We start from the raw sequence: 13633 nt of genomic DNA, 5'->3' as shown, positions 1-13633 counted from the left end.
CAGGAATTCAGGAAATTCCCATTTCTTTATATTGCAGCCATCAGCATCATGTCCAGAATCATGTTAATGATTCTGACTTTGGTTTGAATTTTTTTTTTTTCAAATAAGTCTCTTTTGAAAGAGTCTTGGTATAATAGAAGGTCTGTTTGACTTAAAAATGGTTAGAAAAAACAAACAAACCTTGAGTTCTTGCATCAGATTTACTCTTTATTAAATGTACAACCTTAGGCAAGTCTCTCTACTACTTTAGGCCTCAGTTATTTGCTCTGAAAAAAAGGAATTGACTAAGACCATGTGTTCCAGACTCGGATCTCTGGCTTCCTAAGTGGCATGCAAAGGCAGCAATGCTTTCGAAATTCTACACCCATCTGGTCCACACATCCCAATGGACCAACTAAACATCTCTGCTCTTGGCCAGACTTCTATCAGCCCAGTGCAGTCAACACTGGTATTCTTATGATGATCAGAGGCAATGACTGACAGGCTTTGATTAATAAATGTTTTTTATTTTAAAAACATGGAAAGATAAAATAATGTCTATTTAAAAAGTGTACTTTGGTAGGAAAAAAAATGTAATACTAGAGGACATGGGAAGACAAAGCTGCCACTGGTTAGGGATCAGAAGATTAGGTTGTTTTCCATTTTTCTCTCACCTCAATTTGCCCTTGAGACTACTAGTCAGTTGGATTCAAATAAACTTACAATGATTAAGCAGTACTTATATACAGTTAATGATTCACCAGTGGTTGACAGGCCAACAGAAAGAAAGGGACAGAGAATCTCAGGCATAATTCCTTTATAGCCCATTCTATCAGAACAAAAATAAGCAAATTGAGCATTAGAGATTGTTCCTTAACAAGTGCCTCTATCCTGGCTCATTATTTGATAGTACTTGCTTGCAGTCTATTTGAAAATATTTTGGAACCAGCACTATGGATTGTTACACTCCCTCTATGTTCACTTTAATTCAAGCCTTCTTCAGCAGCTCCTTGAGATTCCATCTGATTATAAAAACAGAGGAAGTTCAGGGCGCTGGTTGCTACAGACATGCCTTGCCATTTGTAAAAGTTGAGCAGCAAGAGCTGCAGAATGCCTTTCAGCCTGAAAGATACATACACCTACCCAGCCAGAGCGGCTCAGTTGGTTGAGTGTCATCCTGTGCACCAAAAGGTTGCCAGTTCGATTCCCGATCAAGGCACATACCTAGGTTGTGGCTTCAATCCCCAGGTCAGAGCATGTATGGAAGGCAACCGCATTAATGTTTCTCTCTCTCTTTCTCTCTCTCTCCCCTCTCCTCCCCTCTTACCCTGCCCCCCCTTCCTCTCTCTAAGCATGTCCTCACGTGAGAAAAAAAAGACACACATGCCTAAGGGGTCTTCACCTCTCCTGTAATTCTTTGGAAGCACTTTCTGTGTTTCTCCACTCCACATGGTTTCTGCTGCACATTAAAGTGAGCAGCAGCTCTTGGGAAGGATGGGGGAGTCGAGAAATCAAAGCTTTCTGAGGGGTCAGGACCTGAGAACAGCTAAGTCATGTTCCCTCAGATGTAATGAGGTCCAAAATGCTGTGATGTACCTTCCCTTCTGACCAGCTCTCTCCTCCCTCTGACCACCCTGGGAAGATCTTGTTCAATTCTACGGCCCACATTTAAAAGAGATCTAGATACACTAGAACAAAGTCCAAGGAAGGTTAGGACTCGGAAATCATATCCAAGGAGAGACTAGATGAGGGTTGTAGGACAGTTTATTCTGAAGGAGTGGAAACCTCAAGGCACACTGGAGGGCTTGATTTCAAGACCCTGATGCCTATCGTAGAGGAAGGAAGTTTAGCCCTACCCTGTGGGGCTGGAGAGGGCAGAACAGGGACCAGTAACTGGAAATCATAAGGAGACAGGTCTGCTTCAATCCACTGTGGGGCCAAGAGATTGCAGGGGAGAGAGTGAGGTCCTGGGAAGGAGTCCTTGTTGCTAAAAATCATTCCAGCAAAGATGAGTCCCAAATGAAGACTAGGAAGCTGCTGCTAAGATTACACTAAGTCTCCTGCCGGACTCATTTTTGCCAGACATTTTAATTTTTCAGGGTTTGAATAGTCCCTGTGCGTTCTAATACTGAACCCTCATTTTCCCAGGGAGATGAACAAGCGTCTCACAGAGGAACAGGCCAAGAAAACCTACGATCGTGCAATTAAGCTAGAACAAGAATTTGGAGAGTATTTTACGGGTAAGTTCTTTCTAAAAATTTTTTTCAATTACATAGAGGGTGGGGTGAAAGTAGGTTTACAATTGTTGGTATGGAAAATTTGTACAATAATTAATAAATAAGAATAAACTGTTTTGCATCCTCACAACTATAAACCTGCTTTCACCTCACCCTGTACATATATTAGTTTCGAATATACAATAGTGACCATTTATATAACTTACAAAGTACTCACCTCGATAAGTCTAATACAGGTAAGCTCATTTCCCCTTGAACTGTAATAAAGGAGATAAACTGCCTGACATTTGGCATATTGAGGGCCTGGTATATCTAGGCCCCAAAACCTTCGTGCTGAGAATCCCTAATTTCCCTCTGCTTTACCCATTTGCTTCGGACTCTGGATTCCCCCTGCTCTGAATTAAGCTGCAGCCAGCTCCCAAGTTCCCAGGGGCCCTATCCAAAGCCAGGAACGCCAGATGCCACTGAGCTACTTCCTGCTACTAAGGACAGTTTAGGCATTGATACTTCATTAAACTATCTCCCTGGTATTAGAAAACTTGAAAAAAGAAACTTTGAGGGCTCAGAATGTGCGCTGTCCAAAGCAGTCACTCTACAGCAGCAATCTCAGGGCCTCCAGCCTCCGCTTCAGTGACCTGGAGGTCGGCCTCCCCATTAGCACATGTGAACAAGAATCTTGAAATACTTCCTTGTGTTTCAATTAATTCCCTGTCCAAACAAAACTATTCTTTTTTCTTTTTAAATATTTCCTTGGAAACATGAAGTTTGGGGAATAAAGGACGATTTTTTTTTATCTTGGGTACCCTGGGTTCTCTCATATATATTCATGAAACATTGATCAAATCCAAAGAGTGAGCAACATTTGTGGAATTGCCTTACAACTGATAGTTTGAAAACAAGAACTTTCCTCCTGAATAACCTTACGTGAAGTTAGATGTTTTCTTTTTTATCTTACTCAGAATAGAAAACACCAGTGGCTTAGCAGTTTGCAAATATGTTGAATCCGGTAATCTTAAGTAAAATTTCTAATAACAAAGATAAGAGTGGTATTTCATCCTAAAAGAGCATCCAGGTAGGATCATCAAGTCAAAACAATGTATATTTGACAGTGGCTAATATTTGGGCATACAATACAATAATCAATACATTCTGAAGAGTGTTTTTAAAAACCTAAACCATGTTTTAGTAGCAATTTACTTCTAAGCCCTACTGTAATAAGGATGTGTTTTTAGAGATGTAGCTACAAGATAGTTCCCTTCCCCCTCCCCCCAGGAGTTAATAAAATGTACTTAAATCTAAGTGCCTTGGTATTTTAGTAATACACAGTTTATCACTTTATGTTTCCTCCTATTTATGTTTCTTATAAGTACTTACCAAAAGATATTCTCAATTTGAGTATGTAGGGTAAAACTTCATGTTATCAGATTACTCAGAGAATGAATGGGATTTCCTTTTAAAGGTTTTGGGGGCTGAGGAGGTTAACTGAAGTTTCTTCCAAGAAGTTTATTATTTCCTCTGTGTCTAAGTAAGTACAGTACAGACATATAAGGCCAGCTTTCCTTAATAAATGGGGAGCTCTCAATCTGAAAAATTGATTGATACCTACCTCAGGGCCTGGCCCAGAGTAGATACTCATAAAATGCAAATAAATGGATGATTCATTGTCCAGAACAACAGACAGACATGTAGAAAGGGGAAAGATTGTGTTGCATTTCTTGCTGATCCAGAACCTGCTGTGAAAAGCCCTTTTTTCATCATTGATGTGACCTTGCTTAAGTGAATTTTCTGCTTTTTCTTACTAGTGAAAAGTCACACTCAGTTTCCTGAGGAGTTTGTCTATCACTGATTTGAGCTTCCGCTGTGTGATTGATTGATTCCTAATGCCGGGTACATTTGCTTTCGTTCTAGCTATTGTCCAAGGAGATAGCTTAGAAGATATATATAACCAGTGCAAGCTTGTCATTGAAGAGCAGTCTGGGCCTTTCATCTGGATCCCCTCAAAGGAGAAGTTATAAATTAGCTACTGCACCTCTGACAACGACAGAAGAGCATTTAGAAGAACAAAATATATATATAATATTACTACTTGGAGGCTTTTATGTTTTTGTTGCATTTATGTTTTGCAGTCAATGTGAATTCTGATGAATGTACAACACAAACTGTGTGAAGCCATGAAGGAAACAGAGGGGCCGAAGGGTGGGACAGAAAATACACTGCGGTATGCAGGAAGGCTTTGGTTTGCTCAAGGGGCCAGGCATAGGGATGAACCTCTGACGGGCTTGGTGCCCAAGCTGGGCAGCCTCCTCACCCAGCAGATGTCCAGAGCCGACTTAGCTGCTGAGCTCTCTGTATTTTTTTTTTTTTTTTGCTTTAAAGAAAAGTTGCCAGCACTTGAACTTCACCAACCTTCCCATTACCCACACCTGTAATTGGTCCACTTTGACTTTTTATACGCACATCCTTTGATTTCTTAACGAGCAAAGGAAAGAACGAAGGAAAAAAAAAAGAAAGGAGTCCCTTTGGAGACGGCATAATACCAGGGAAGGATGTGCGTGTAGTTTCTTTGACTGGCACCTGCAAAGACGAGCATTTCATAAAACTCACGAGTGTATGGAGGACTGACCCTACTGAGAAGAGGGGGTTCCACCTGGGTTAGCTTCATGATTGTTTATTGTCTATTTTGCCATTTATAAAGTGAAAGAAGGCACTAAAGATGAGAATAATTTATACAATAAAAATATATTAAATGTATAGAAACACATTTCTATAGGTTAAAAAAGTTTTGTGAAATATTTTGTAAAGACTAATTAATGGAAAGACTAACTGTATGCACTACCTGCAGATTATCAAATTCAAGAACTGAACATTGCACTCTCCCTTCTGTTGCCAATGATCCACTAAAAGCATCTGAGTTCCTCCCAAGTCTGACACAGGCTTCTCCCTTACTTACCTCCCATGACCTCCCTGTCCGATCAGTGACAGACTCTCATGGAGCACATCCTTTAATGAGTTGCCCTCATGGATATTTTTTTGGAAGACATTTGGTTAATGCATTTTAACGCTGATGGCTTTCAGAGACAAACTCATACCAACAAGCTAAAGGGAAGTTTTTGCTTTTCTCTTGATAAACAACCTGGGCCTGCCGTGCAAATAGCTGAATAACTTTGTTCCTAGTTATTTACATACCATTCTTAAAGGGTCATGTAGTATTTTGGCCAATCGTGAGTAATTAGGACACTTTAATTTGCCTGTTTCACAAGTAACAGGTTTTATAACAGCCAGAGATGCTATAGAGTCATAGAGAGATCTGTCCCAAGATGCACTACTTCTTTGAGGAAGAGAGAGAGAAAATTATCTGGTTGGGGTTGAGGGGTGCAGACTTGTTTCTGTATACAGGGCAAAGAGAGAGAACAATAAGGAAAGACAACTAAGGATTTAGAGGTCAACCAATTAAACTGCCTTTCTTGAGGGCTGCACCTGGACCACGTTTATTTTTTAGCGATTATAATAATGATTTTTTTAAAAGAAGGGAACCTCCCAAAGCCTATATCCTACATTAGAGCTGGGGGTGACATTAGCTTTGCTTGTGCCCAAGGTGTTTAGAGAGAGGCTTTTCTGTAATCTCAATAACCACTCAACTCTGGGTTCTATGCAGGCCCAGACTCAGCCCCATCGCCTTATTCCTGGGGTACATCCAGACCTGGCAGGAATTCTGCCACACTGTGCAGCAAACCAGCATGCAGGCTGGGGTGGCAAAGCAAGAGACAAAGCCATCAGCAGTGGTGGGGCTTTTCACAGGAAGAACATTAGAGCTCAGAATGAGGGTCTCTTTCCAAAAAACAGGCGGTGTTCATCTTACACTAACTACCACTCTCTGCCTGGCTGCAGTCACCAAAACAAACACAGAAAAGCAAAATCATGCATCTACCTGTAGTCTTGAGGCTGCCTTTGCTAATGAAAGGGCTGGCAATGTACTTACCCTCTAATGAAAGTTAAATTTCTAGAAATTCCCTTAGATTGCTCAAAGTGTTAAAGAGGTGACCACATTTGCCATTAGCCAGTTTCAGGTCGAGGTCTCCTTTCACCGATATTGCTCCCAGACCTTTCCTGCCACCAGAATGCCATTTCTGGTCCCAGCTCTCTCTTTAGGCCACCATGATTACTCCTTTGGTTTCTCAACTGAGCATGCAACCATTTATTTCAAGGACTGTCATTAACGAGTAGATGTTTCCGCGGGTCGTGCGATGTGCTTTTCATTTAATATTAAGTATTGTTGTGGCTGAGTACAATCAAACTGAACCACCAACCCTTGGTTTTGTAGTAATATATTTATTTATTTTCCTAGTGTAGATGCTTTCAGACTAGAATTGGCATTTGCACTGATTTTTTTATGTAGATTTATATAAATATATATACATATATATTTGCTTGAAGAATCACCAAGCAAATTGGTGAGAGGGTCTTTTCCTATAGAATTTACACCTCCATTTGTTGTGTTGTCTTGCGCCTCCCAACGTTGAGGTCTCTATGGCTCCAGTGAACGGGTGTATTTTGCAGCAGACCTGACAACTCGTGTGGAAATGGCAGGAGAGTTACCCAGATCACATCTGGTGCCAATGCACTTGGAGCCTGGGGCCAGACTGGTGCTAACACTGCAAACTTTGTCCGGAGCTCTCTCCAATCTGAAGGCTTGCTGGGGGCGCAATGTCACCTTCCCATGCTGGGCCCTTTCGGAAAAGTGCCAGATCGTGTCACTGGTGCTATTTTTCATGCTCTGGTACAATGTGTAGCACCACGGGGGTCTCAGCTTTACCAAATTCAAAACCCCACTTGTCAGCTAATTGCAGGGGCATCTGTTTTTTGCTCTTCTCCCGTGGGATTTGTCGGCCACCTCTTTGCAGGCCTTTTCTCCCAGCCCCAAGTTCTTGGGTCGGCTCCATGTGTTTAGTGAGCCATCTTTACGAAGCTGCACTCAGGTGCCTGTGAGCTGTCTCAGATCCCACTGCCAGCCCTAAAGGACTCGAAGCCAGGGAAGAGCTCTCCGCTCCTCTGGCTCTCAACTCTGGTTCTTTCTCATTCTTCCTCTGCTCTCCCCTTCTCTTTCCATCTCATTCCATAGATGTTTTTGTTACCTCTCCTTTGAGCCTTCCTTCCTGTCTTCTCTAAGTTGTTGACTTTCCTATAGCCCTTCTTTACTCCTCCCCTTTATTACCCATCTCTTTGTCTGTCTCTTCTTTATTCTGTCTCTTTCCCCTTTTTATTCCTCTTCCCCTCCTTTCCCACTCTTTTTTATTATTATTATTTCAGAGAGGAAGGGAGAGGGAGAGAGAAATAGAAACAAGCAGGATGATAGAATTATTGATCGGCCGCCTCCTACACTAGGGAACAAGCCCACAACTCAGGCATGTGCCCTGACCAGGAATCGAACTGTGATCTCCTGGTTCATAGGTCGATGCTCAACTACTGAGCCACATTGGCTGGGCTCCTTTCCCGTTCTTTCTCTTTTCCTCACATTTCTGGTCATCTCCTCTCCAACACCGCACTTCTTAATGTTTCTGTCCTATAAGGGCTCGTGGCTGATTCAGACAGCAAGTCCATAAGCTGGACTAGTGACACAAATACTTGGGGTCACCATTTCACCTACGCAGCCCAGAAGGCAACGCTGAGCGTGAGGTCCTGCCCCACAGAGCCAGCCTGCACCGCTGCCCTGGCAGTGACGCTGCACGTGCCCTGGGCTCTGCGGCACCTGGGTGCCCCTCTGCCGGAAGGCTGGTCCAAAGCAAGCCCACTCCCAGCACCAGCCCGTGGCTCTAGGGACACTTACTTCCAATAAAGGCAGACTCCTGCCCCAACAATTATTCTGACAGCAACACTCTTCCTTCTCATTGAAGCCATGCCATCACCTTGATTTGGAGAAAGATTTTTTCCCCATTCATAAGCTCCCCCACCACCACCATTTTTATGTGAAATTTTTTTTACCCCCCCCCCCCCCGCCCTCTGCTTTTCAGCTGGTGAGATTGAATGGACTTGCTGGTGAAATAACATCTTTTTGTTCCCGTCTTGGTCCTGCCTAAATTCCTACAAAAATATTTAAGTCAAGGACCCAGGCTAGTTCCTAAGTTTATTATAATAATTTGTCTCTCCTAGAGGGAAATAAGGGGACATTTCCCTTAAAGCATGTGGAGTACCTCCTGTGACAACTGATTAGCCAGAGAACTCTCTAGAGAATTCTGTGGCTAGACATTTTACTTCTGTGTACGTATGGTATATGGGGTATGTATGTCATGTATACACATACTACACTGGGTCTGAATGACTGTGGATGGAAACCCACACACTCGCTCCAGTCTGTAAATATCCTTCCTCACTGAAAACTGTGCTTCGGAAATCATGTCTTGTACAGCTGTGCAGTTTCTTGTAGCAGCTGAGGACAAGTTAAGACGGGTGGACAATTTAGACAAAGCTCATCTCCAAGAGAGAATTCAGAATCTCCCTAGCAACTCATGAGGACAGACAACCAACTGACAAGGTTGACTCCCAATGGGATGGCAAACTTTTCTTCTCTCCTTTCTGAATTTGTGTTTCCTAAGTGAGTGCACCAGACTGTACCCTGGTCAGACAGTTTTGTGCTTCTCTCAGACAGGATGTTCCTCCATCGAGCTACTGTAGTGCAGGATGGGAGGGAGGGGAAAGACTCCTTGCCTGGCTGGAGTTTACGGAGACACTGCACAGCTTACACTCCTGTTAAGTGTAAATATTCGACACTTCCATTCCATTTGTGTAAAAAATAAAGCACACACGATTATAAAATCAAGATGTATATTTCATACCCGGTGTGTCTGTGCATATTTATTGCGTGTTCAGCTGTGAGCTGTGGCCCTGTTGTAAACATGCTTGATAGAATGGTTATAAACATGTCATGGTTTTACCTTCAGATATAAATATTAAAATATTTTATACATGATAGCAAATCCTTTCCTCCCAACACATAATTTGTCAGATTTCATAAAGAATAGAATCGTTCATTTCTATTTTTATCCAATTTGTTCTGATTTCAGAGCGGGAGTGTAGTTGGAGTGGGCTTGCTCTGAGATGCTGGCCCTCCTGAGAGGAGCTGGAAGTGGTGCTTTTGCATATTTTAAAATATTTTGCTACCATCTTGCCCGCTTTTAACCAGGAATTTTGCTGAGAGCAAACAATGTATTAAAAGAGATTTTTAAAAAGGCCCTCACATCTATATGAAATAATTAATTCCCCAGTTTCAAAATTGTGAAGTTCCAGAAGATACTAAAAATAGAGAAGAATACTTTTGTCTTATCAGATACTTCAGATGCCAAGAAATGTACAAATTGGAGAGATGTCACTATATGAACAGGACATTGGAGCCACAGAATAGTCCAGCTCTGATCAGAACATACCAAAATGGTCAAATCTGGGAACCTGAATCTGCCAGATAAATGCTTGCTTCCAAGTTAACAAGTGCTTTATCATATTGACATTTACACGTCACAGGTCTGACAGTGGGAGGATCAAGACGAATTCCTCCATGGAAGGGGTGAAATTTCACCAGCAAAGCGATCACTTTGAAGTATGTTTTCCTTCATGGTGAGTTCTCATATAATTGGATCAGCCACTCAGAAAACCAGGCCTGTTGATCAGACTGCCTTGGCCATCACTGTGAGCCCACAGCAGTCTCCCCCCACAGCAGTCTTGTCACAGTCCCTGGTGCTTGGTGACTGAGCAGAGCCATCAAGGGCAGAGTAGGACTGTTGACTGAGGCTGCAAGCCTAATGCAGGCCTCACGTTTTGACAGTTATCCAATTTTTAACATTTATACAGTCTCACCAGGGTTAATATTGATGGTATACAACAACCAGATTCACTCCAATTATGTGTGGGGGGGAGGGAGGGCATAAAATAGCTTTTGACAAATTTTTAAGAGAGGAAGGGAGAGAGAGAGAGAGAGAGAAACATTGATCGGTTGCCTCTCACACAAGCCCCAACTGGGGACCAAACCAGAAACCTGGGTATGTGCCCTGACCAGAAATTGAACCTGCCACCTTTGGTTGTACAGGATGACCCTCCAAACAACTGAGCCACACTGACCAAGACACTTTTGATTTTTATGTCTTATTTCATTTCTATGCATGTAACTTTTTATAACACAGTCACTCTAGGAGCCTCTAAAGCTAGAAATGCACTGCATATCTCTGAAGCTAAGAGGACCTACCTAAGAATCCATGGTCTTTGCAGATACTCTGAGACTAAACACATTCAGTGACAGAATTTAAAAGCCTCCATGGGGCACAAAGCTAAGGAACATTGGTATAGAGGCCACGAGCTTTCTCAGCACAACCAGAAGCACAGTCTTTGAAGTTCTCAAGAGGACAATGTCTTCCCTGGGTCAGGACTGCTGGGTCTCACGACCCCACTCATTGTTCTTTGTGACTCACCTCTCCGTTAGGAACATCTCAGGAGGCACCACTGCTATGATATAACACTATAAGCGGGAGTGAGTCACTGGGGGTAACTTGCAGGATTCTTTAACTGTAAAGTCACCTTCCATGCAGATTCTGATGCAGTGGAAGGGAGGAGCAGCCAAGAGCCCAGGTGATGCTGAGAGTAGAGTGGCCAGGCCCTAATCTAAACTGCTGTTGAGCAGCCTGGCTGGCGGGGCTCAGCAGTTGAGCTTCAACCTATGCACCAGGAGGTCACAGTTTGATTCCCAGTAAGAGCATATGCCCAGGTTGCGGACTCAATCCCCAGTGTGGGGCTTGCAGGAGACAACAACAACTGATCAATGATTTTCTAACATTATTGATGTTTCTATTTCTCTCCCCTCTCGCTTTCTCTCTGAAATGAATAAAAATATATTTTTAAAAATAAAAATAAAATAAATTGCTGCTGACCACCCACCAACGGGGGTCAGCAGACCAGTACTTTGTTAATGAAACTGAAATGAGAGTACCTCACATGTAGTAAGGATAAATACTGTTTCATGTTGTTGTGTTGGGTGTAATTTGCATTTCCGGATATGCACTCAGCCAGCTCCAAGGGGCTACCTCTCCTGCTGAGAACTGCAGAACATTAAGCCCTGCTCTATGCTGCCTCCTCACTTTTCCTCACAGGCCTGAGTTTTAGAGTCACACAGGCCAATGCACAGACCCTCTTCACCCAACTGAGACAGCTAGTAAAATGTGAAACATCCACCGCACACCTACTAAAGAGGACCAATATCAGGCAAGGCTCCAGACTGGAGCAAAGCAACGTAGAGCTGGTGGCTCTTCCCAAAAGTCAACGTACACCTGTTCTTTTCAGTTTCCTGAGCCCTGGCCCACATTCTTCACAAGGGAAATCAAAACCTTAAATTTAATTTGTCACAGTCTTTTATTTGATCATTTTAAGATACTAGATCAAATTAACATGACCCGATGGCCTGTGGCTTACACAGTATATGCTGCTTAGTCCTTTTTCTGTACCAAAATCATTTCTCTTCTGCCAAAATAATTCCCACAAATAGCATTAACAAATTGGAGGTATTCTTGCATATGAGGAAAAAACAAAAGACAAATGATTTGCAACATGCTTCACGACTAATACCGACCCATCAGAACATCATTTGTCTAAACTACTCACAGCCAACTCTGAGAGAACCCTGTCCTCTCCCGCCCTCCCGTCAAAGGCCTGTCTTCCAGGTACCGGTTTCTGGTCTTGCCTGGACCACGGGGACTTCTGGTACGTATAACCCCCAGATGAAGAAAATGTCTCCCCTCCGTCTTTTCAAACCGGTTTCTTCTTACAATAGACTCATCCTAATGAACTACTGTTACCAAATCTGACTTCAAGTTAACAGTCTTTTCCCTAACAATTGGTTGATTGGTTTTTCACTATCTGAAATTCTTCACAGGAATATATGTCATGTTTTAAACTTGGGATAAATCAACACCTTAAAATATGCAGTATTTTAACCAACATTTCATGCAAAGAAAGGCTAGCAGTCGCTTAATTTAAGATGCCCTACAAAGAAAACATTAGGGGCAGAAACCAAGATGGCAGCGTAGGTTAACACCTGCACTTCCCACCTCCCACAAGCACATCAAAATTACAACTAAAATTCATAACAACCATCATGCAAAACCACCTGAAAGCTGGATGTATGGAAGTCCTACAGCTAAAGAAGTAAAGAAGAAAGCACACTGAGGCTGGTAGGAGGGGTACCTGAACCTACTCAGACTCCATACCTCTGAGTTCCAGGGCTGGGTGGCTCTTGGGGACCTAGATACATAGGGGGAGGAAATGGATTGTCTGGCATCAGAGCAGGATCTCCCAGGCAGCTTGTTCCCAAACAGGGGTGCTTGTAGAGGACATTTTTCCTGTGCTAGGACCTCCCCTCCTCAGGGCTGACTGGCAGCCATACTGAAGTTCAAGTCAGCTTGGCCTACACTGTTTGCTCCACCCTGGTGATTCCCTGAGACTCTGCCCCATCCAATTTGCAACCCCACCCAACCTGTTAGCACTAGCTTTTCCATATGAATGGCCTGTCCCTGCTCAGGCTTCAGACTTTGCTGAAATCTCTTAAGCTGCAACTGGCTTCAGCATGCCCCAAACCTATCAATGCAAGGCCCAAGAACTGGCACTACCACCAGCCTCCAAGCTTCACAGCTGGGCCTCACCTGGCACGTCCAAGCCCAATACAAATAGTCCCTGTGAGGTAGCCCAGGCAGTGGCTGACTTTGCACCTCCTTAGAGGTCCTAGAGCCAATGCACCCTACAGACAGCTTCAGACCATAGCATATCCATAAGCAACATACTCAAGAGGCAGACTCAGTGAGCACCAAAGCCCCACTGAAGCAAGTCCTGCTCCATAGGGGTGTTTCCTACACAGCAGCTCTCCCACTGTAGTTGCAGCTGGTCCTCACTGCCAATTGGCCTGGAGGTAAATTCCTCCCAGAGATGCCAACAGCAATGAAGGCTCAACTACAAGACTGTTCACACATCCCATACAGGGGCATACCTGGAGTGCCCAGTTCAGGTGACTGGACAGGCTGAGCCACTGGGCCCTACAGGACACCTACTATACAAGGCCACTCTACCAATTCCAGGAGACATAGTAGCTCTACCTAATACTTAGAAACAAACACAGGGAGGCAGCCAAAATGTGGAGACAAAGAGACATGTCACAAATGAAAGAAATGGAACCAAGCAAACTACTGGATACAGAATTCAAAACCATGGTTATAGGTTACTCAAGGATCTTCATGAGAGCTTCAAGGGACTTAGTGAAACTTACAAGGATCTTAGTGAGAATGTCAAAGACATGAAAAAGGGCAGGTCAGAAATGAAGAATATACTAACTGAAATAAAGAATAATTTACAGGGATTCTAAAGTGAAGATTCTGAGAATCAAATCAACAATT

At 43.1% G+C, this 13633-nt stretch overlaps 1 protein-coding gene across 1 annotated transcript in view; it reads left to right on the top strand.

The window, feature by feature from the left end:
* The window catches only part of DLG2 (discs large homolog 2), a 1585094-nt gene extending 1578572 nt beyond the window's left edge, over nucleotides 1-6522 (top strand). Inside the window, exons 22-23 of the mRNA XM_006763751.2 lie at nucleotides 2128-2219; nucleotides 4125-6522. Coding sequence (XP_006763814.1) covers nucleotides 2128-2219; nucleotides 4125-4231 — 199 coding nt within the window. The 3' untranslated portion in view covers nucleotides 4232-6522. The remainder of the gene's footprint in view (nucleotides 1-2127; nucleotides 2220-4124) is intronic.
* Nucleotides 6523-13633: the final 7111 nt, after the last annotated feature.

Source organism: Myotis davidii, unplaced genomic scaffold, assembly GCF_000327345.1.
Source record: "Myotis davidii unplaced genomic scaffold, ASM32734v1 scaffold499, whole genome shotgun sequence".
Lineage (NCBI taxonomy): Eukaryota > Metazoa > Chordata > Mammalia > Chiroptera > Vespertilionidae > Myotis > Myotis davidii.
This window is presented reverse-complemented; position numbering and strand designations above follow the sequence as displayed.